Source organism: Phaenicophaeus curvirostris, chromosome Z (assembly GCF_032191515.1).
Source record: "Phaenicophaeus curvirostris isolate KB17595 chromosome Z, BPBGC_Pcur_1.0, whole genome shotgun sequence".
NCBI classification, from domain to species: Eukaryota; Metazoa; Chordata; class Aves; order Cuculiformes; family Cuculidae; genus Phaenicophaeus; species Phaenicophaeus curvirostris.
Genome location: NC_091431.1, coordinates 57,998,945 through 58,022,403, shown reverse-complemented (window position 1 = coordinate 58,022,403; position 23,459 = coordinate 57,998,945). Strand labels below are relative to the sequence as shown.

Genomic DNA, 23,459 nt, shown 5'->3' with positions numbered 1-23,459 from the left:
CTTAACCAGGGTAAGGACAGGATAGACTGCACAGAGCACTTCCATTCTCACTCCCAGTTTTGGGCTAAGTTTTTGTAGTACTTGGAGCCACTACCCATGCAAAACTCTTAGCTGAGACATTGCACTCTCTCTGAAGTGAAACCTCCTCATATGTCACTGTTTAACGCAGTTTTTCAGATTGTTAGTAATGACATCTCTAACTGGTACATTGAAAGGACTTCCAAAAATGAGTAATTTTTCCCTAACTAGCAGACAGTACAAGAGGCATGAACTATGCCAAAATAGTACAAAGACGACAAAATAAAAAGAAGGAACTGCATCCTAGAATTAAGCTCATACATAGAATCATAGAATCATAGAATAACCAGGTTGGAAGAGACCCACCGGATCATCGAGTCCAACCATTCCTATCAAACACTAAACCATGCCCCTTAGCACCTCATCCACCCGTGCCTTAAACACCTCCAGGGAAGGTGACTCAACCACCTTCCTGGGCAGCCTGTTCCAGTGCCCAATAACACTTTCTATGAAAAATTTTTTCCTAATGTCCAGTCTAAATCTCCCCTTGTGGAGCTTGAGGCCATTCCCTCTTGTCCTGTCCCCCGTCACTTGGGAGAAGAGACCAGCACCCTCCTCTCCACAACCTCCTTTCAGGCAGCTGTAGAGAGCAATGAGGTCTCCCCTCAGCCTCCTCTTCTCCAGGCTAAACAACCTCAGCTCTCTCAGCCGCTCCTCATAAGGCCTGTTCTCCAGCCCCTTCACCAGCTTTGTTGCTCTTTTCTGGACTCGCTCCAGAGCCTCAACATCCTTCTTGTGGTGAGGGGCCCAGAACTGAACACATACAGCCAATTGAGACCATAAATGATCAGTGGGCCCAGAAAGCACCATCTCTAGAGCTCTCTAGCTCCTCCCAACCAGTAAGAGCCTCTGCAGAGGCTGACAGACCTAGACATTCTCCTTCAATGGTTGTTTACCTCTAAGACATTTAAAGCACAGAGAAGACCTTGTTTATCTACAAAATTATTTCCAGACATAAAAGAAATAAAGAAACTGGCAGGGTAACAGATATAAGTTCCCACATTCCCTGAGGTGGCTCTTTTCACAAGGACAGTCACGTCCACGATTCTGCTAGCAGAAAACCAAATTAAACAATATCCATGATTCAAAATCCAAATGTCTTAAAATATTCTTAAACAGACAAATATATCACAATTTACATAAACATAGGATCAATCTTTCATGCTTGCTGTTGAAAATATTGATTGCAACTCAAAAGACATTTTTTGATCTTGTTCTATCAAATTGAAAAGGAAAATGGGAAAAACCTTCCTCTGGAGTTTCACATGCCCATCAGTGCTGCAATTTTAAAGTTAGATCTTGCATGCAAGAGAAAAAAAGCACTTGTGATTGGCACGCTACATAACCTTTTAACTTTTCTTTTCCTGACAACAATATTTTAAAAGATAATATTACCTTAAAATAGACTGAGAGGACTTTTGATTCACTGTTGATTTGTAAGTCTATACCAAAAAGTTCCAGCATTTTTTAAGACAGGAACTAAGAATGCATCTCCAATGATTTCCTCTGGCCCTAGTCATCAACAGTTTTAATACATGAAAGAAATGTATTAATTGCCTCAGTTTCGGATACCTAAAAGAAAACTCACGAAAAGGTTACACTCTATGAAGGTTTTCACACATATGACCTTAGAATAGAATAGTTCGGTTTGATGGGACCTACAATGATCATCTAGTCCAACTGCAATTTTGAAAACAGCCTTAAATATAAAAACACAAAGAAACCCCCCAAAAACAAAAGTCTGCCAAACAGAGCTGCTTCACCACTTAGATGGCAAAGGCTCATAGTCCAATTGGGTTTCTCCTTTGCCATGGCTTCCAGAAATCCTCAACAGATTCAAAATGAATGTTTGCTCAGCTCAGCCTGTTCCTAAAACACAGTGGCTAACAACAACTTCCAACACATCCTATCTGTGATTCCTAAACGTTGCTCTGGCCTGGGAGGAAACTCACAAGTTTGCATACTGGCTCAAATCATAGGAATCCACTGCAATATCCAGCTTCTGATACTATCAGACAAAGTAGCACACATTCCAAAATAAAAATCATCAAGTTGGTAATCATAGTAATGCGCTGTTCCTCTGCAAAGCAATTTATAATGCTTTTATCACCATAAATCTCCCGTGATATTTTAAGCATGCAACAGAAATCTGATTAATCAAGAACAGTTGTTACAATCCAAAGCACTTTTGTGATAGAAAACCAAAAGTTTCTGTGTCAGAAAATTACTTATGAAAAAAATACACAATTGGGTACACTGCTTTAGTGTAGTACCCTGTATTTTGGAAAGAGTAGCCAAAGTGATACAGCACCATCTTCCCATCTGCTAGGTAAATAATTTTTTTTTCCCCCTTGTAACTATTTTTATTTCCTAATTCAGAAGGTTTCCAGAACAGCTGTCAGAACTGACTTACATATGATAAATTCTTCATTATTGTGATTTTAATCTATTTTGCAGCATACTTATCAACGCAAATACCATTGATTAATTTTGTAGCCTGGTTAATATGTATAGTCTTTATACCAGCAGAGCTATGTTGAAAACACTTAGCAACTATTTGAAAACACTTAAATATGTGCTACTGTCACAGGGACAACAAAACATCTTACAAATATCTTTGACATGGGAAGGTAAAATAAACACCATAGAAGTTGACATAAGAGAAATGAGGAGCATAATATTTAAAATGACATCTTCATTTATAGTTTCTAGAACGAAATATCAAATTTACTTTCTTGATCTCATTTTAAAATCAAAAAACCTAGGAAACAGCCAACGTGAAACTGAATACAGGAAAAAAAGATTACATGTACTGATTAGTACGTCAGTTTAGATTCACCTGTAATTTTCCCTGACCACTTGGTAATATGAAGTACATTCTCCAATCATGCCTGCAAAATGAACTTGGTTGAACTACATTTCATAGATTAAACAAGATATTTGGACAGTCTTACAAATACTAATTATAGCTTGTAATTGAATTATTCATTACACTGCTTAACACTTACAGCACATAGCTTCTACAATCTCATTTCCACCTAAGCAATGCATGGAGAAAAATGCATTAAAATAATACACAAAACCTTGAAAAACTAAAGCAACTGCACTTCCCAACGATAAATATAATTAACATCTGTTGCAGCAACTACCTGGCACTTGTACAGTTTTGTGAAGGAATTCTGTATAAATATTTTTCTACAATTCCTATTACACACCATTCAACTCAGACATTTTCTTTAATTATACTCCAAGGAGTCCTTTCAAATCCGTTAAAGAAAGGCAATTTGTCGCCTAAAGAATGCATACATACCTTTAAGTCTTCTGACACATAAAAAACCAAGGAAATAACTATAAGTAACGGAGTTAGTGTCCAATAAAACTCTCGATGCTCAACACATTAGTTTTGTTAAATACATAAGTATGTCCTTTTGAAGTAAGGAATAGTCTTATGATTCAGCATTTTACTTTCATTTCACATCTCAACAATGAGACAACAGCACAGCAAAGCCTTCAGGAAAGCAAGAAATTTCCACTTTGACGTTGGCAGAATCGACCAAATAAAATTCTCACTTTGCATACACAGCAAGCACAGGACATTTTTCAGAAACAAAGTAACAACTTCATGACGTTCTCCAATTTTTCTGTAATTTTGTTTCCACTACTCTTAAGTAAAAAATTTCAAATACATACACTGGGCTCTTGATACTGGGGGGTGGGGGGTGTTCTGTAAATATCCATAAGTTGTACACATTTAACAAAATTCTTATTTTCAGCATTTCATACAGACTCAAAGTAGCAGTCAAGACTTGGTCGCTACTGTAATACACCAGAAGATTCTTTTCTTAAAAAAGAGCATGCACTAGAAATATATTTAAATACTATTATTAGCATATAAAGATCTGCTCCTCTACTGAGATATCAAGCAATCGGTAATGATAGAAGAGGAGAAAATGAGGATACTGCCAATAAAAGAAGGAATGCTAGCTCTAAATACACAAAATATTCAGTTTTGGCCCAAAAAGCCTATGCATAAGGGCTCAGCTGCAAAGTGGAGAGTTATGTATAATTTGCTGTAAAACAAACTAACTGGCATTGTATTCACTATTCTTATGAAATCAAACAAGGAAAATTTCTTGAATTATATTCAAAATCCTCAATTGATGTTAAACCAAATTTGGCCATTTTAAAAACGAAAAAAGTAGCAAGTAAAAAACACTTATATTGTGTAAAAAAAGCATTTCCATTGATGGAAACTGTAATCTGTATTGCTCTATGAAAAAAGGAAAAGTTGAAATGCTTTTGGTGTACGTGCATGATAAAATGAAAGCAATTGTGCCTCATTCATAGTCATTTTTTAAGGGGAAAGTTTAGGAATACATGCTTTACCTTTACATTGCGCCATAAACTAGAACACGTTAATACACTGATAGGTGAGAACCTATAGTACATTTCCTTTAAATATTCATTACTTCTTCTGTTTTTAGATAAGCAAGACCTAGAACTTGTAGATTCTATCTCCACATCATTTCAGCTTACCTTTTTATATAAGTCTATATACTAAATCGAAGTTCTTACTTTTTTATTTCCTATGCACAGATTCTTGGAGGGAAGGAGCAACAGTTTAATAAAACATTTGACATCGTAGCTTACGCAGTTCTTACTGATTCTCTTTCTCTCATATTAAAAACATTACTATACCCCAGTCACATTTGCATTTCTCATTCTTGACACATAATAAGCCTAGCTTTTTATCCTCTATTTCTTTTGGGTAAGAAAAGGCACCACAAAGCAGTACAGAAACTACATACAACTACACTGTACAACTAGCACTTATCCTATAGATCAGTAAGTTCTACATTGAATTGAATTGGCATTCTTCAGAAAGATCATATTTTTGACAAAGTACCTCTAAGAAAGCAACACGTTTAAATACAAAGCAGCAACAAAGTAAAGTGCCTAAACAGTTTTCACTCTGATGTAATAAAAAACACTATTCACAGAACAAACAGGAGATTTCACATGCAATCGTTAATAGGAAGTCCTTTAAATACCATATATGGACAGAAGGACATAACCAAATTTTAACTTCCTCCTACAACTTCAGAAGCAGAGCTTCTCATGAAGAGTCAGTAACTTTCAGCATTTCCTCAGAGGTATGTCACATGATAGGCAGAGGTACGTGACATGATAGGAATGGGGGCAAGATGAATTTTTCAGACACTTAAGAGCAAAAGGTACAAAAATAGAACAATTGTGTAATTTACTATGTGATAGTTACAAATTAGACAAAGACACTACTACTTAAAAGAATAAAATCAAGTTAAGGCCTTCAGCACAGGAATTGCAACTCTCCTCTCGCACTTCTACACAGCAGTTCAGAAAAAAAAAGATTTTACATAAAAGACAACCTGTGGCTGCAATCTATTGCTTTAAGCAAAGAATGGAGTAATGGGGTAGGGCAAGCTTAAAAGTCGTAGCAAATAAAAAACGCGAACTAAACAAAAAAATCACTGTCCCAGCAGTTTTTGATAAAAATGTCTTTTCTACCTTAAGCAAAATATGGTGAAAGCAGGAGAACTATTTGTATCCAATAATTACTTCTCTGTGTTCCAGAACAACAACTAAGGTTGTATGGAGTGCATTAAACTAAGTTCTTAGGGGCTGGAACTGCTCTAGGTCTGCGTACTTAGAGCAAGCAAAGAGCTAATGTCAGTTCCTAAGTAGGATGTCAGGGTAATAAGTAACACTGGGTTAACAGAGCGCACATAGTAAATACCAGGAAGCAAGACACTGCCATGTAACATACCTCTTGTACAGAGCGAGCTGCTGGCTTGTCTTGATGATTGGCCAGTATTAAAAACGGCAAAGTACATAACTGTGGGTGCTGGAGAGCAGAATGCAGTTCATTCCTAGCAGTTTCTAGATCATCTTCAGAGGAGGCACTGTCTAATACAAATATTACCCCTTGGGATCCTTGGTAGTAACGACTCCAGTATTTCCTGATATTGTCAGCCCCTTTCAAGACAATAATAAGAACTAATTAAAATAAGAATAATTAAACAGATTCAATTAATACTTGTAACTGAAAACAACCCTTCTACCTAGAACAATCAAAGCAAAGCAATGGACTAAATTCCGTCTCATAAATAATCATCATTGAAAGAATAAAAAGGATAAAAAGCAACCATAAATCCACACAACCATAAATAAACACAAATGTCAAATTAACATTGTTTAAATCAGGAAGGAATTTTACTCAATGGAGTTTTCATCCCTGAAAGTTTCTGCTCCATTAACGAGTACTGGCAGAATCACCATACTTCCCATGTTATATAGTCTAATGATATACCTTCTCACTGAAATATCTTGTTACTAGTATCTAAACCGTTCCCCATTCTTTTTCACATAGCCCTGCAGCTCCTTGCTGTAACCTGTAGGCTCTTTCATGAGAGTTGCTAATCTCCGAGCATAAGGTCTCTCAGATCATCTCCAAACCATCAGGCAAACACTTCATAATTGGGGGAAAGTGTCAGAAAAGCCAATTAAAGCAATTAGAGACTTAATGAGGAGAATAGTGATACAATAGTAAGTTGAACAGTGAATGAGGAGCTATGGTGACAACATACAAAGGCATTGATTTAAACTAATTTTGCACTGCAAACTACACTAAGGACTCTAGAAGTGCCCAACAGGAGACATATGAGTGACTGTACAGGCTTACAAGCCACAGTAATTTTTAGGACATGGTTCAGCTGCACACAGCCATCTCAACAGAAGCCAAGCAATAAGGTTATCTACAGAAAGCTTTTGTCTCCCCTGGAGAGTAGCATATGTTGTAAAATTGCAGTAAGGAAAAAAAACTGTATTTGACAGCTGTCAAACTATCTAAACTATGATTTGGATACGGGCTAATCTTTGTATGTCTGAGTCTGGCACTGCACTCATGGGGACTAACACTAGAAAGTGAACAGCAGCCGCAATACACTAATAGAAAACTTGACATGTCTGCAAGACAGTGATTTGCAGAAATGGCTGAAGGTATCCTTTACAGACACTTTTCTTACTTTGAGACAGGGAGAAGTGAACTTGAATGTAGACACCAATACTAAATGCCGATATTAATAAACCCCAAATTTTTAGTGAAATAAAACTACATAAAGGTTCTGAGCAACGTGCAGGCACAGAATGAGAATTTAATGCAACATAATTACTGTAACTTCAACATGATACTTAAAATATTCAATTTATATGTTGTGCAACAGAAAACAGTAAACAGAGAACAAGAAATAAATATTGTTAAAGGAATTTACACCAGATACTTTAGGCATTCAACCCAGAGTATTCAAATCTCAGACCACACAGTTACTATCTTCTGTATAACAACCACTCTGGAACCTTAAGCACTCTGTTCCTATATTCTCCATCTAGCACAATTTAGGTGGCTAACGAAGGTTGTGAACACACACTTTTTCCCTACAGAGAATACTGAAGTCATACCTGAAGAGTTTTTTCTGCAAGGGGTATAAAGAGTTGATTGCTTAAAGGCAAATAGTCATGGGATTTAGTCAAGACCTTGCCTCATTTCTCTGTTAATTTAACTAGACCCAAAGTAACAATGTACAAATAGGACAGGTGTTTCATTTATTTTATCAGCTTCTGAAGATCAACATTACTTATACAGAGGAGGGACTGCATTGAAAGCCAATTCTGTGTCTCTGTACCACCAGAATATCTACCTATTATACTTGTAAAAAATGTCATAGTGTGTTAGGTGTTCCAGTCTTTCCAAATAGCTGTCTTTCAGAACCAAGTAGAGTAAGTTGCAAGAGGGACAGTGTTTACATAGCCACACACAACAGTGTTAGAGGCATCAGAAGTATCACAGTACTTTAAAAACTGGTAGAGAATATTTTTCAGCAAACTGAAAGGCAGACACCATGATCAGTTCTTTGAAGGTCTTTCTTTTCCTAGCAACACAACATCTGTCTTATTTATTCTAAGCTTCAGACAGCTGCTTTTCAAGCAAATGTTGCTGCCAGACCCCGAGTCTTATCTTTGAAGCCATACTATTTCTTGTATCCCGGCAGGGAAGAAAGCAGCTCATGGACCCCTACATGGGACACAGGAGCCAGAAAGGCAGTATGCTGATTTGATGACCTTACCGTCCTGTCTTTTTGGTTCAGGTGCTGTAGCTGCTCAACTTCTTTTCTCCTCATCAACTGCCCCAAGAAAAACACCTCTAAAACATGGTAGTCCTTTTCTCTCTGGCTTTGGCCAGTCATCATGTCATAGTTATAAGAACTAACTACCAATGTCAAACAAAACTTGGTATTTCATTTGGGATCTTCCATTAGAATAACAACCTGCTCTGAATTTGCTGACACCTCAATTCCGAGGAAAACACAGCCTGAGGTATAAGAATAAAAAAAAAAAAACTGCACTAAGCAGACAAGAAAAAAGACTGAGAAAGTCTTGCCTTGGGGTGCCATTTTAACTTATTTTTCTGGCAAATGCACTTGAAAAAAAATTCTTGGCATCAATAAGCTATAAGCAACAGGAAAACACAATTTTTACAAAGCAAATACGCTTATATTCTTTTGCCTTAACTCTTCAAATCCAGAAAGCATAATCTGCTCTCAGCTTCATTCTCCAGAGCATTAGGTAGGATGTTGCAAAGTTATCCAGGGCAGGAGATGCTGGCCTGTGAATAGTGATCCAGCCATCGCACTTTACAGCATGACAAATTCAGCCTTAGAGAGTAAGCGGTTGTTTTCAAAGGTGCACAACAGCCTATGAATTAATCTTCTCATCTATTCCAAAGAAATTCAAATCTGAGTTCTTTAGTAATCCAGGATGTAATATGCACCCAATAAACGTCCTCAGGTTCTCAAGAGACATTGAAATGAAACCAAAAACTTAACTGGCACTCAAAATGTCCTACCAAACAATACTAACACACAAAATACGCATTTAGATTTGTCAGCCTAATATCATGTTTTTCTCTAGCAGCTTTGCAGGCAAATGTCTGCTTCTTCAACCACATCATACCTAAACTAAGATGGCTAGGCATATAATTTGTTTTCCTCAGCAATGCACTCCAGCAGTGGGTCTTGAGATGCCACTGAAACATCCCATTTACAAAGAAACTGGGAGGGGTACAAACACACTACAACACAATCATACTACTTCTTCGAAAAGAAAAGGTAGTATTCAGTCAAACGTAAGGCTTGAATTACTTTACAAAATGAAAACAAAACTCCCTCCTTACAAACAAATGACAGGGAGTTGTGATGTAAAACCCCCATCATTCAGCATTACTACAGGGCAGGTTTATTCAGCTAACTGCTCAAACTTTGAGAAAGATTTCATTTGTAATTTTTAAAACAGCAAATAAATAAATTCTTTTTGATTATCAGCCAAGGGTACAGCGTGTCTATGTTAACACTGTTAATAATTCTACCAGTGCCAACAGTACCCCTCAAATGCCCCTTGGAAGCTCAGGCAAGAGTTTGAGATTTATACGCAGTTTAAAACACATCTAAAACGGGTTGCACAATTATGCACTCTTGTAAAAATGCTATATAAAATACAGAACTGCAAATCTTTCTTTTAATGATGAATAGTTCTGTTTACATCTTTATTCACAGCAGTTTAAGGCAACCTTCAACTCCCTCCTTTTCAGTACTTTCAGGAGAACAGAACATAGCATTACAGAAAAAAAGTCACTGAAAGCAATTTAAAGGTGTCAAATTTGTAACTTGTCAAGCTTGCAGCAAGTCTCGACTGAGAGCACAACGAACGTCACACAGCCCTTGCTTCGAGATAGTCTAGCCTGCACATGAAAGCTCTTGTTCACCTGAAAATACATCACAGCTTCAGAGAAGTTATAATCTCAAATTCAAGGAAGAACTTCTTCCTTCCCATCAAAAACAATTAACCTGGGGCTATGAAGGAATAGAAGGTGCAACTAGTTTTTCTACCACTTCAAATGTAACCACTTCACCTGAAATGAAGACAATTGTTTTGAAGGTTTTAGAGTTGATTAAAAAAATTATATAGATAATTCCTCCACTGATACTAAACAGAAACCATTTCTAATTAGCAAAAACGTGAAAAGATGCCAAGGAACGTCAATGCACCACAACATCTTTTTGCATGAAAGACTAGCACATGGAGAGGAAGGAGAGAGGATTGAGGGGAGAAGAAATCTCGCCTGTTTTTGCAAAATCTTTGAATATGCTCAACTCTCCTACTTCAAGAAAACCTTAAGAAAAGAATTTTGACGTAACAGTTTCTAAATCAGTGGAGGGTTTATAACTTCACTTCCCATCATTTCCTCATAAGAAAAATATTATTTTTTTAGGTAATTGGGAAGATGCCTGAAATCTTAGAAATCTTCACACATTTTTAAGAGATGCGGCTGCTCCTTATCTAGCTCAGCCATACCCTTTGTTTAGGTTTCCCAGTACTTCCCTTGAAGAAATACGGTATACAGATTCATTTATTTGGTTTTTACACTAGCTATTTTTTTCAGCCTCTTAGCTCTTTTTTACTACAAAGTTATACATCCTTTCTAAGATGCCCACTTTGTGCGTGCATGCAATGTGTTCATATTGACAGACACATTGACACACAGGTGATACATGAGTTTCACACGTGTGTAAAGTCAGTCACTGCAGCAATCTGAATTCAACAATCTGAATGAACAGCACAAGCGAAACCACCCAAAAACTGTTGAGGAATAAATTTTCTGCCGCTATAGAATCATAGATGGTTTGAGTTGGAAGGGATCTTAAAGATCATCTAATTCCAACACCCCTGCCATAGGCAGGAGCACCTCCCATCAGACCAGGCTGCTCAAGGCCCCATCCAACCTGGCCTTGAACACCTCCACGGATGGGGCAGCCACAGCTTCCCTGGGCAACCTTGAACACCTCCAAAGATGGGGAATCCACAGCTTCCCTGGTCATCCTGTGCCAGTGCCTCACCACTCTCATAGTGAAGAATTTCCTCCTCATGTCTAGTCTAACTCTTCCCCTCTCCAATATATAGCCATTTGCCCTCATCCTATCACTATGTGCCTTTGTCCAAGTCCCTCCCCAGCTCTCTTGTAGGCCCCTTCCAGGTACTGGAAGGTCACTATAAGGTCTTGGAGCCTTCTCTTCTTCAGGCTGAATAATCTCAACTCTTTCAGCCAGTTCTCATAGCAGAGGTGCTCCAGCCCTCCGATCATCTTTGTAGCCCTGCTCTGCACCTGTTCCAACAGCTCCATATCCTTCTTACATTGAGGATTCCAGAACTGGACACAGTACTCCAGCTGAGGTCTCACAGGAGCAGAGTGGAGGGACAGAATCCCCTCCTTCCCCCTGCTGGCCACGCTTCTTTTGATGCAGCCCAGGATAAGGTTGGCCTTCTGGGCTGCAAGTGCACATTGCTGGCTTGTGTGAAACTTCTCATCAATGAGCAACCCCAAGTACTTCTCCACAGGGCTGTTCTCAATCACTGTATTGAAACATCCTGTATTGAAACCATGCATTGCCCCGACTCAGATGCAGGACCTTGCACTTGGGCTTGCTGAACCTCATGAGGTCCGCACAGCTCCACTTCTCCAACCTGTCCAGGTCCCTCTGGATTACATCCCGCCCTTCCGGTGCAGCAACTGCAACACTCAGCTTGGTGTCATCTGCAAACTTGCTGAGGGTGCACTTGATCACAGAATCACAGAATCACAGAATCACAGAATAACCAGGTTGGAAGAGACCCACCGGATCACCGAGTCCAACCGTTCCTACCAAACACTAAACCATATCCCTCAGCACCTCGTCCACCCGTGCCTTAAACACCTCCAGGGAAGGTGACTCAACCACCTCCCTGGGCAGCCTCTGCCAGTGCCCAATGACCCTTTCTGTAAAGAATTTTTTCCTAACGTCTAGCCTAAACCTCCCCTGGTGGAGCTTGAGGCCATTCCCTCTTGTCCTGTCCCCTGTCACTTGGGAGAAGAGGCCAGCACCCTCCTCTCTACAACGTCCTTTCAGGTAGTTGTAGAGAGCAATGAGGTCACCCCTCAGCCTCCTCTTCTCCAGGCTAAACAACCCCAGCTCTCTCAGCCGCTCCTCATAAGGCCTGTTCTCCAGCCCCTTCACCAGCTTTGTTGCTCTTCTCTGGACTCTCTCCAGAGCCTCAACATCCTTCTTGTGGTGAGGAGCCCAGAACTGAACACAGTATTCGAGGAGCGGTCTCACCAGTGCCGAGTACAGAGGGAGGATAACCTCCCTGGACCTGCTGGTCACGCCGTTTCTGATACAAGCCAAGATGCCATTGGCCTTCTTGGCCACCTGGGCACACTGCTGGCTCATATTCAGTCGGCTGTCAACCAACACCCCCAGGTCCCTCTCCTCCAGGCAGCTTTCTAGACAGACTTCTCCCAGTCTGTAGCACTGCATAGGGTTGTTGTGCCCCAAGTGCAGGACCCGGCATTTGGCCTTGTTAAACCTCATGCCATTGGACTCTGCCCAGCGGTCCAGCCTGTTCAGATCCCTTTGCAGAGCCTCCCTACCCTCCAGCAGATCCACACTTCCACACAGCTTAGTGTCGTCCGCAAACTTGCTCAGGGTGCACTCAATGCCTTCATCCAGATCATTGATGAAGACATTGAACAGGGCTGGACCCAGCACTGAGCCCTGGGGAACCCCACTTGTCACTGGCCTCCAGCTGGATTTCACACCATTTCCCACCACTCTCTGGGCCCGGCCAGCCAACCAGTTTTCCACCCAGGAGAGTGTGCGCCTGTCCAGCCCAGAGGCTGACAGTTTCTCAAGCAGAATGCTGTGAGAAACTGTGTCAAAGGCTTTGCTGAAGTCCAGGAAGACCACATCCACAGCCTTTCCCTCATCCAGTAGCCGGGTCACTTTGTCATAGAAGGCGATCAGGTTAGTCTGGCAAGACCTGCCTTTTGTGAACCCATGTTGACTGGGCCTGATCACCCGGTTCTCTTGCATGTGCTTCATGATAGCACTCAAGATCACCTGTTCCATGACTTTCCCTGGCACTGAGGTCAGACTGACAGGCCTGTAGTTTCCTGGGTCCTCCCTGCGGCCCTTTTTGTAGATGGGCACAACATCAGCCAGCCTCCAGCCCAGTGGGACTTCCCCAGTCTTCCAGGATCTCGCTGTCTATATCATCGATGAGGATATTAAGCAGCACTGGTCCCAGTACGAACCCCTGAGGGACACCATTTGTCACGGATCTCCATCTGGACTTTGAGCCATTGACTACTACTCTCTGAATATGACCACCCAATCAATTCCTTACCCACCAAACAGTCCACTGTCAAATCCACATCTCTGCAATTTAGAGAGAAGGATGTTTTGGGAAACCCTGCCAAAGGCTTTACAGAAGTCCAGATAGATCACATCCACTGGTTTTCCTGTGTCCACTGATGTGGTTATATTCAATATATACAAATATTAATATATATGTTTATATTCAATGTATAGAAAAATCAGAAGTACATATAAGTTTATTGTGCTTATTTTTATTTTTCTTAGCAAACTGAAGTTTATGGAAACCGCCTCTGTCATCTCTTGTCTGTCTTCCAGGGTTCCCCAGTGAGATTAATAATGTAGTCAAGCCTTCAGAATTTACCTTATTAGCAGCTAACTTAGGTGCTGTCTTCAGTTTGAATCTCCACCTACTCTGATATTTAAAACTGTCAGAACAACATTTAGGTTACAAATACTACTAGGTTACTAGGAAGTTTTAAAAACATTGTATTTACACTTGCATGCAGAAAGCAATTTCTATCTACTCAGAGAAAGTCAGTTTGATCTACTTCAGCCTGTGTTTTTCACTGCCATTTTAAAATAAAACAGGCAATTTGAAACAAAAATCTCCTTCTTTAGTTAGGAATCTGAAGTTTATTTTTAAAGTTCATTAAAAATAATCTTACAGATTATTTCAATATGTCCCCTGCAATATGCTTCAACATTTATTGAAGCCTGAAGTCTGAAGCTTTAATAGTTTGCAGCAGGTGGCACACTATGCTAAACTGGACTTCATGTATGACAGCCATTCTCAATACCAAAATCACTCCTGCTTCTTTTTTTAAAAAAAAATTTATTTTTCTAAAGGCACAAACACATAGTAAGTCCTCTAGGGCTAGGAAAGAATGGCTGGCAACAATAAAATCATCTGACAGTTTTCTTTCCACCTATTACCCCCTCTCTGCCCTTTTCCCATCTCTCATGGAGGACTCGGTAACAGCCAGGATCTCAGAACCAGCAGCACACCTCCTCAGGCTGATGACTGCTGCCAGTACTCAGCAAGGCTCAGATGTACCCTCCTCTGAGCTGCAGTCACACCTTTGGTGACAGTGCAGGTAATATCAAATAAAGCTCAAAATGCATCTTTCTCTATGGCATTTAAGACTAGTAGGCATATGAAGAAAGCAGCAAGTCTTCCAGAGCTGTGTATTTCTCTAAGTCTAGCCCTTCTGCTGACTGGCTCACCGAAGTCTGAATCTGCCTTTGAAAGGGCCAAGGCCTTTCCTGCCTAGAATCAAAAAATAAAAACTTATTTGTTTGGAGGGAGTTCATAAAATGTAGGCATCATTTCTGATGCTGAACTAGGCTGCTAAACTCTACCCTTTGATTCTGCCTGAAGAAAATGGAGCTGCAAGTCTAACAGGAGACAAACCCTTCTAGGAAACCAAAGGTTCTACATTTCTCTACAAAAAAAAAAAAAGAAATCCCATCAACAAAAACAACTGGTTCTCCACCCCACAAAAAAGATGTAACTAGGAAATTGTGTGTTTATTCATCATACTATAGCTAGCTTTGATGGGCATTGTTTGCATGGCTCATACTTGTTTTGAATAAGATAGGCAGTAGGTTGTCTATTCACACTATATGAAAAGCTAATTGTAGAAAAAAACAATACTTCCAAAGATCCCTAATACTGAATCTTTGTCAGAGCTTCCTCAGGACTCATGTTTACAAGATCTGTAAGCAGGTATAAATGATCTCTCTAGTCTATGAAATGGGGAAACTATGACAGAGCCAGGGCTTAGGCACCATTTGAGCAGCAGGCTGAATACGATTGATAGAAAACAGATCTAACTTTAATGCTTTCAGAAGCTGTCTGTCTCTGTGCAACTCACAGCTTGGACAGCTCATCAGGGTCATCTAAAAATTTCATCTGCTAAGACATTTTGTAAACTGTTAGACGCAGCTATGTCACAGATGGCACTGCATGCACTCCACAACCAGATTTTGTAGAGGTGTCAACTGCTTTTTAATCGAATACAGTGTGGAGATTTTGTTGCTTTGTGTTAATTCGTCCCTGTGAAGATGACTTCAGCTGGCATTTACTTGTGGTATCAGTTTTCTGATGATTAACTAGATGAAATTTTAGCTGCTCTGCAAGGCTATGTTGCTACTAGGGTGTTCAGTACTTCCCTCTCCCTCCACAGAGCAAAGAGGGAGAGTGGTTTCTCGTAAATATTCAAATTTTAAATTCTAATTGATAGATCAACATTATTTTCTCCCTCCTCCCTCATTTCTTCACAAGGCAGATACCACCCAACACTGTTGACGTCTTCTTCAGGGGTTCATACTTTCCGTTCAACTTGGATTGCATGACAGCGTGACTCTGTCTCCTACTCTCTCTCTTCTGCTGCTCTTTACTTCCAAATTAAGGAAAATACACATGCTTTGTTTAACCCATCCTATTTAAAATTATTTGTTCTCTAGCTCTCACCTAGACAATTAATTCAGTTGGCCTGAGAGTATGAGTTTATGACTTTGGTCACGAAGCTTAAGAAGCAACAGCAGTGGGGAGGACAGCTCTCATCTCTTTCCTGGGCATGCTCTGCCAGCTGGAGACTCAAGCATCCCTGATATTAACCACTCTGCTCTTGCTAAGCGCTTCACACATTTTATGTTAAATGAAATTTCAAAGACATGCTGATTCGCTATGCTTGTGAAAAAGGCCTTTGGGTGGATTACAAAAATGTAACACAAACATATGACAATATATTTTAGTACATAAAACAGAGAACGTAACTAAATGTTAGAACATGTTTTTAGTATTTTTAAACTTGGGAAGAAGAAAAAGAGCTGTTCTCATCCAGAATCATTCTTTTAAATTTGACCAGGCTCAGTATTTGGCATCTTCCCAGTAGCATCTAAGTCCACATTTACAACATGGCAAACTAAATTATAAAATAGACTTATTCTAAAAAAAAACAACTGTAAATTATCAGTTGACCTCCAGAATGGACCTATAATCATGATTTAGATCTGAATAAGTATCTACGTCACAAGAGACACTACGATTTGACATTCTGTTTTGACAGTGTTACAACAGCAAAAGTCTGAATAAATATGCTGAATAAATGGTAGTTTATCTCCAGGCTGGAACTTATTAAAACCAAAGAAAATGCTTTCTGTTGCCTTCACACCTTCATTATCTGTCTTAAGAATAGACCTCAGCACTCAGCATCTCAAACTTCTTCCAGAAAAACTGTTAAAACCTTCTGAACAACAAATATTATCATCTCCCTTATTCTTCCAGTCTTTCTCCACTCTCCTGCATATTCCTCATACACAATTTCACTCTCGGTTCCTATCAGAGATTGCTGCACTGTAACAGGAAATCATCAAATCTATAACTTCTTTCCATACTGTTACTCAGCTGAGTTTCATAATAAGAGAAATAATTCCACCATCCCAGAAAGAGTAAATTCTGAAAGAATGTGGACTAGGCTATGTCACATCTTCACAGTAACCTAAATTACATATATTATTCTATGGACTGAAGTTTTAAAGTTTTTTTTAAAGCAAATTGTATTTTTTTAATTTCTCAGGGAGCAGGAATGAATTTTGACTATCAAAACAAAACCTTAGATAATGGGCAAATCAACTTGGTGAGTAAATAACGCAACACCTCCACTTCAAGTAATTCAAGTATGCCTATGCTTGATTTGAAAGCTATATATGCTCTTATTCAGGATCAAATTCAATGTTTTTAAACAAAACTTTTAACATTCATGAAATTGGATAAAAACCTTGTTTTCTCATAGGAAGGCAGCCTAGCTTAGGAAACAAATGCAATAACAAAAATAATCAGAGAGAGTATGGTTTGATTTTCTTTTATATTCTAGTATCACATATTTCAAAGAAAAATTTGTAAAAAAAAGAACACAGCGAACTTTGTTCCATGTCTCTAATCCTAAAGGCTGATGAAGATATAATCAGACTAGGAAGAGACAAAAGAAGTGAGACTGTTTTCTGTACACTTTGCCTGATAATTTAAAATTCCTAGAGTAATGAAGAAACAAACTGGCTTCATTAGCAGTACCAGAGCCAACCAGCACAGTGAAAATGAGCACCATCTTCAATCTCAAGGAAGGACACTGCTTCAACCAAATCATAAGGATACTATGCAGCCAGTATATGCTTCACATTCAGACCTCAGCTGGAATACTGAGATGTAAGAAGGATATGGAGCTGCTGGAATGGATCCAGAGGAGGGCTACAAAGATGATCTGAGGGCTGGAGCACCTTCCATATGAGGACAGGCTGAGAAAGTTTGGCTTGTTCAGCCGGGAGAAAAGAAGGCTCCAAGGAGATCTTATAGCGACAGTCCAGTACCTGAACAGGCTACAAGAAAGTTGGAGAGGCACTATTCATAAAGGCTTGTGATGAGGGGGAACAGGTATAAACACGAGACAGGCAGATTTAGACCAGACATTAGGAAGAATTTCTTCACTGTGAGGGTGGTGAGGCACTAGCACAGGTTGCCAAGGGAAGTTTTGGCTGCCCCATCCCTGGAGGTGTTCAAGGCCAGGTTGGATGGGGCCTTGGGTAACCTGATATAGTGGGATGTCCCTGCCCATGGCAGGGGGGTTAGAACTAGATGATCTTTAAGGTCCCTTCCAATCCTAATTATTCTATGATTCTATAACTGCTTGACTGCTGAATCTAAGAAATATTAACAGTATGCCTTCTGCTGTAAATTTTTGAAACACTTGCTGTTAATACATTGCTGTAACTCATGAAACTCTCTTCAAGAATCAAGTTAACTTCTCCCCTAGAGCATTTAAGAAAGGTTTCAACCTTGCTGAAAATCTAGTGAACATTCTCAAGATTCATTCTGCTATATTTATATAAAGACCTACAGAAATTCTAGAACATAAAGAAGATTTACATGTTGGTTTTAAGTAGAATAATGTTAGACAAAATTATACTCCACAAGAACGCTCATTAGAAGAGTTTTTTCTTCCTTTTAAGAGAGTTACCTCTTCATTGCTTAAGACTCAGGCTCAGAATTGGACAGCCAAATAGCTTACCTGTATATAGAAAATTAAAAAACTACAACAAATCCAACAAGAAAACAGGTCTCAAAGAACATAACTCATCTGAAGTTGGCTGCCTTAGCAACACTTTCAGTGGTGCAGTAAATATATCTATTTTGTCAATTGTTTCGCATAGTTACCTGAGCCAATGCTCATAAGCAAAACCTTATATGTACAAAAAACACAGCAAGCATGCTCCCCTGAGCTGCCAGATGGGCCATACTACGATTACAGTCCAGTTTGCATTCTTGTATAACTTTTGTATAAATTCTGTATAACAGCGCATTCCAAGAAATTACATTAAGGAGAGACATTGCACTTATCTGCCTTCTGCTCCTCTTGGTTTTTACTATTTGTTCTTTGTAGTCAGTATTTATGCAATTCTTCTCAACTTTATCAGCTGTGGTGAAACACAGATTTTTAAATTCCAGCCACACTGACTTAAAACAGTTTGGTATGATGAGTTTTTGACACTGCATGTTTTTAGAATCAAATTAATAGATGCTATACCTCCAAGTTCTTTTACGTTCAAGATGGCATTCTGGAATGGCACCGCTTTTATACTAAAACCTAAGGAGAGAAATAAAGAGTATTAATAATTTTTTTTTGTTAAAGAAACCACTTGAAATCAGCTGGACACATTCAGAAAGGACCACTCTTTTCATCAAGAACCAGGATATTGCTGTTCCAAATATGGGCTGAGGGAATTGTTTCAGCAATGAAATTTGTAATGATATTATTAAATAGCTAGCATACAAAATTCAGCACAGACGTTCCATCCAGGCCATCTACCATTTTGTAAGGAGTTAGTACAGAATACACCTTTACAAAACTGTTTTTAATGCAACTGGAACTGAATTTTAGATTTCAGACTACCAGTAATATAACACAATCCTCCTGCAATTTTTAGAAGGCATGGAAGACAATGTGCAATTCAAATCATTATTTTCTTAAATTTAAACTTCACAGGTTTTGTTTATACCTAGAGTATTAATCCTGTCTATAAAATTTATTAAGAGAAAGATCCTTTTACAGACTAAATTGGTATGTATTAAAATGGTTAAAAACACAGCAGAAGCATCTAAAAACTCTCTATTAGCCTGCTACAGGCTTACAACAGAAAAACTTTCTAAAAGTGTGATGATTTTCCTTAACTGAAAATTCAGACAGCCAAGCGCAAAGAAACATGAAAGGCTCCCAGCCATCCATCAATGTACTGAATATTACGTTCTGCACGTTCCATGCATACATACATACAAGTACGTGTACATAACAGTTTATAAGGAAAAAATTATGTCTGCTTTTCCAGTATAAAATGTCCAGAAAGACATTAAATTTATTTCTATCTAGCACAAATATTTTCAACTTGATTACATATCTGCAAACTGAGTAAAGAAGTTTATTAGCTATCATTTAACAGAACCAAGATATTTTTTCTTTCAGATCAGACCAACAGGCTGCACTCCAGTACTCCAGCCACAGTCAGTACTAGATGCAGTAGAGTAAAGTGCAAAAAAATCTGAAGGGAGTAATTATGAAATATTTTTGTTGTTGCTGTCTTAAAACAAACTCTAAACTCTTCCTGGAAAGAAGGAAAAACTGGAATGGACCTGAGTGGGTTTGATGAGAACAGAAAGAATACAGGTTATAGTTTAAAAGATGAGTGAAGTTGCCAAATTGTATACTTGAATGCTCAACAATGTCTTTTCATACGGCACAGATATGGTACGTATGGCTACATTTATTACAAGCTGAATAGCCTAAATATGCACCATTTTGGCTTGTATGCTACATATTATTCTTCAGAGTCCATTTTCATTCCTCAAGTTGCCTAACTAAATACTGTTACGAACTGCAACGATCTAGAAATATGTAAGAAAATTCATTTTTAAAATAAACATTTTCATTACTTCCTTTTCTATATCTACGATATTTACACTGCTATTACTATTTCTTTCAGGGTCTAAAGTGTTGAAGTACAATTTGCACTAACTGTAGGTTCATTCTAAAGATAAAACTCAGAGAGAGGGGAACACCACTGTAAACAAAATGGGTTAATTATTCATCACAGAAAAACAAACAGTATTTTCTGGTACCTGTTTCACTTTACCTTAAACAAAGATACTCTGAAAATCAGCTAGGGTTGCAAGGGGACAAGCATAAAATTCGAATCCATGAACCACAGCTATGATATAAAGCCATGTAACTATAAACATAAGTTACTTGCAAAACACTCACTATTTGTTCCCTCAGCAAATCAGCCTTAGGAAATAACAGTGGCCACAGAAACACATTTCTTCCATCTCTGTGACCTAATCTGTCCTTTTTCTGACCTTTGCAGCCAGGTATTCCTTTTTCTCACTCCACATGTTTGTTTTGGTTTGGGGTTTTTTTAGTTCTTTTAATCAAAGTATCTTTTTCAGTATTAGGTATTTTGGCTCATCTAATTCAGTGTGCATATTCAAATGTTTTGGGCATAAGATACCTTTCAGTTGTGGTTGTTGTATATACTTTTATGTATCTTCTCAATGCCACTGAAACTTTTTGTTAATTGATCTCAATCTGCCCTTACTACATAAGCAAGTGTCTTTGTTAATCTAAAAAGAAAGGATTGTTGTCAGAAATTAACATTTCCACTACACTTGTTCTTTCAGTTGCCAGCACATACCACAAGGCAGTACTGACCAAGTATGACAAGAAATAATTCCCAACTTAAGTTTCAGATCATCGCTACCCCAATTCTAACTTACAGTACACTCTCTTCTTTTCTGTACATAGAACAAGAATTCTTAAAAGCAGCAAGTAAAAAGAGAAGAAAGAAACCTTTCAATATCCGTCTACACATACACTGCTACTGTATGTTGCTGATAGTTCTGCTTCATTACACCATAATGCATGTTTTGACCTTCAACATACTCCAAATTGTGTGTTTTCTTGTATATTCCACAGTGTATGACCAAACACTGAGAGTAAGTAGCAGTAGCTTCAAAGCAATCCATTAGGTACTTTCAAGATAACCAAGCTGAAATTCTCTACCCTCTTCGCTTTGTTTCGAAAGTTACCTGTGAGGAACATTACAGCACACTGTGGAACAAAGGCAGTATCGTACCTGTGGTAGACACTATATTCTCCGGGCTTTCACTGCAAAGCTGTGACAGAAGACTCGTCTTGCCAGAACCAGTGAGGCCTATGCAAACCAAGTCATATTCAGGTCGTGGTGGTGGTGGTCCCTTGCAGCAAAGTGCTCTAAAACACTGCCAGGGTAGAGAAAAACAAACAAAACAAAACCAAAAGGAATAAGTTACTTTTCTTTTGCAAATGCTGATTCGACTAGGTTCTAAAATAAACTTCATAAATTTAAAGGCATTGGAGAGAAATAAATTATTATTACTAATGGTAAATGCACTAAGACCACCTCAACTAAAATGCAGAACAGCTTTATAAGGAAACATAAATACGCCTCTTAAATTTTCACCTAAACCTCATCAATTTGGACTAAGGAAAGTGACATTCATACCCTGAACAGCATGAACAATGCATATACAGTGAGATAGGCACATGCCCTATTCAAGCCTCTGTTTTTGTATGCATGAGTCCACTTCCTGCACTAGTTTAATGCAATACTTGATGGGAACACCAGAGCAGCTCCTGGCCAGGCTCTAAGTGATGTCACAGGAAAGAATCATGGAACTTTGCTCCACTAATATCCTTCCTGGGACTGATGAGGTGTTGCAGTCTGCAGAGAATTGCACAATATTCAGCACCGCTGCTACTTTCATTTCACTTGTATATGTGTGAACATGCTGCATGCATACATACAATCATATGCAAGAGCTAAGGGAACAAGTCAGCCAGTCCTACTCCTGCTTCAGGATTTCTGCGTCAGCTAGATGATTGCAGTTTTAAGTGGACCGATATTTGAGCTGACAACCATAGACAGTGTGCCTTTAAAGCCCTACAGAGATTTCTTCTGGGAAATGCATTATTGTGTCTATAGCAGGGGTAGTCAAACACTTCTGATATATGTGCCACTCAGAGACTACAGATTGAAGCTCTGGGCAGCAAACGTCTCTGAATCACTACTCTCTCCAATATATTACACTGCCTCCGGCCACCAAGTCTGTCTCTGCCTACTCATTGTGCTTCTTGTTGCACTCTCCTTTTTGGGGTGAAATACTCCATTATTTCTGCTTTGTTCTGGACCCATCTCCTGTCTGTTTCTTTTGTTACCACTATTTAATAGGGACAAACAGAAGCAAGGGATTTCATGCTTAGTTGACTAAACACACACACTCTCATGCAAAAATACCCTAAGTTAGTGCAACATTAATGCTAACAAACCAAGCATGCAGCGCTCTTGAAATCCAGAATTAAGGCTGAAAGATCAACCAGAACTCCACTCCCCTCCCTCTCTTGCTTATACTCATGGATACGGTCACCCTTTAGACTATATTTTTTAATTAAGGTAATTTTGAACCAACAAGGCTTTGAGTACCCAGCATACACTTATATGCAGAAGGTTAATCATCTGAAGCTGTGGATGAAAACTCAAGGACAAAAAAAGTCAAATTTACACACAGGAGGCTCCATAGCTCTGATGTTGTATGAGATCACACAAGTGCAAAGAAATCTCAAACCTTGAAGAGATAATGTGAAAGGGGAAGAGGGGGAAGCAATCAAGGTAGATAGTTACAGTAAGTGTAAGTACAAAAGTACAAAAAGTATAAACACATAAAAAAAGGATAAAAAACAACTGAGGACAGCAGTGAACAAACAGCAGTGAACAAACAGCAGTGGAATAAGTGAATGCAAATAATAGAATACTCAAGGGACTTGAAAGAAATTACACACATCTAAGAGACAAATGGGGGAAAAAACGGGATATAGAAATAAACTAATTTTAAGCTGTCTGAATATATTAATGTGTAAATTAACACCTTCGAATCTATGTATTTGACCACGTGAACTAAAGCTACAGACTCTTCAGTTTCAATACTCCTGCACAGGTGGTTTTACTGCTATAAAA

General features: G+C 38.8%; 1 protein-coding gene across 3 annotated transcripts in view; it reads right to left on the bottom strand.

Annotated features, from left to right (window-relative positions):
* Positions 1 to 23,459, bottom strand: part of ARL15 (ARF like GTPase 15) — a 225,438-nt gene that overhangs the window by 125,535 nt on the left and 76,444 nt on the right. For all 3 annotated transcript variants that reach the window (XM_069879800.1, XM_069879799.1, XM_069879797.1), the window contains 3 exons: positions 21,543 to 21,687; positions 18,944 to 19,003; positions 5,885 to 6,093 (listed from right to left, as the gene is read on the bottom strand). In XM_069879800.1, coding sequence (XP_069735901.1) covers positions 5,885 to 6,093; positions 18,944 to 19,003; positions 21,543 to 21,687 — 414 coding nt within the window. The remainder of the gene's footprint in view (positions 1 to 5,884; positions 6,094 to 18,943; positions 19,004 to 21,542; positions 21,688 to 23,459) is intronic.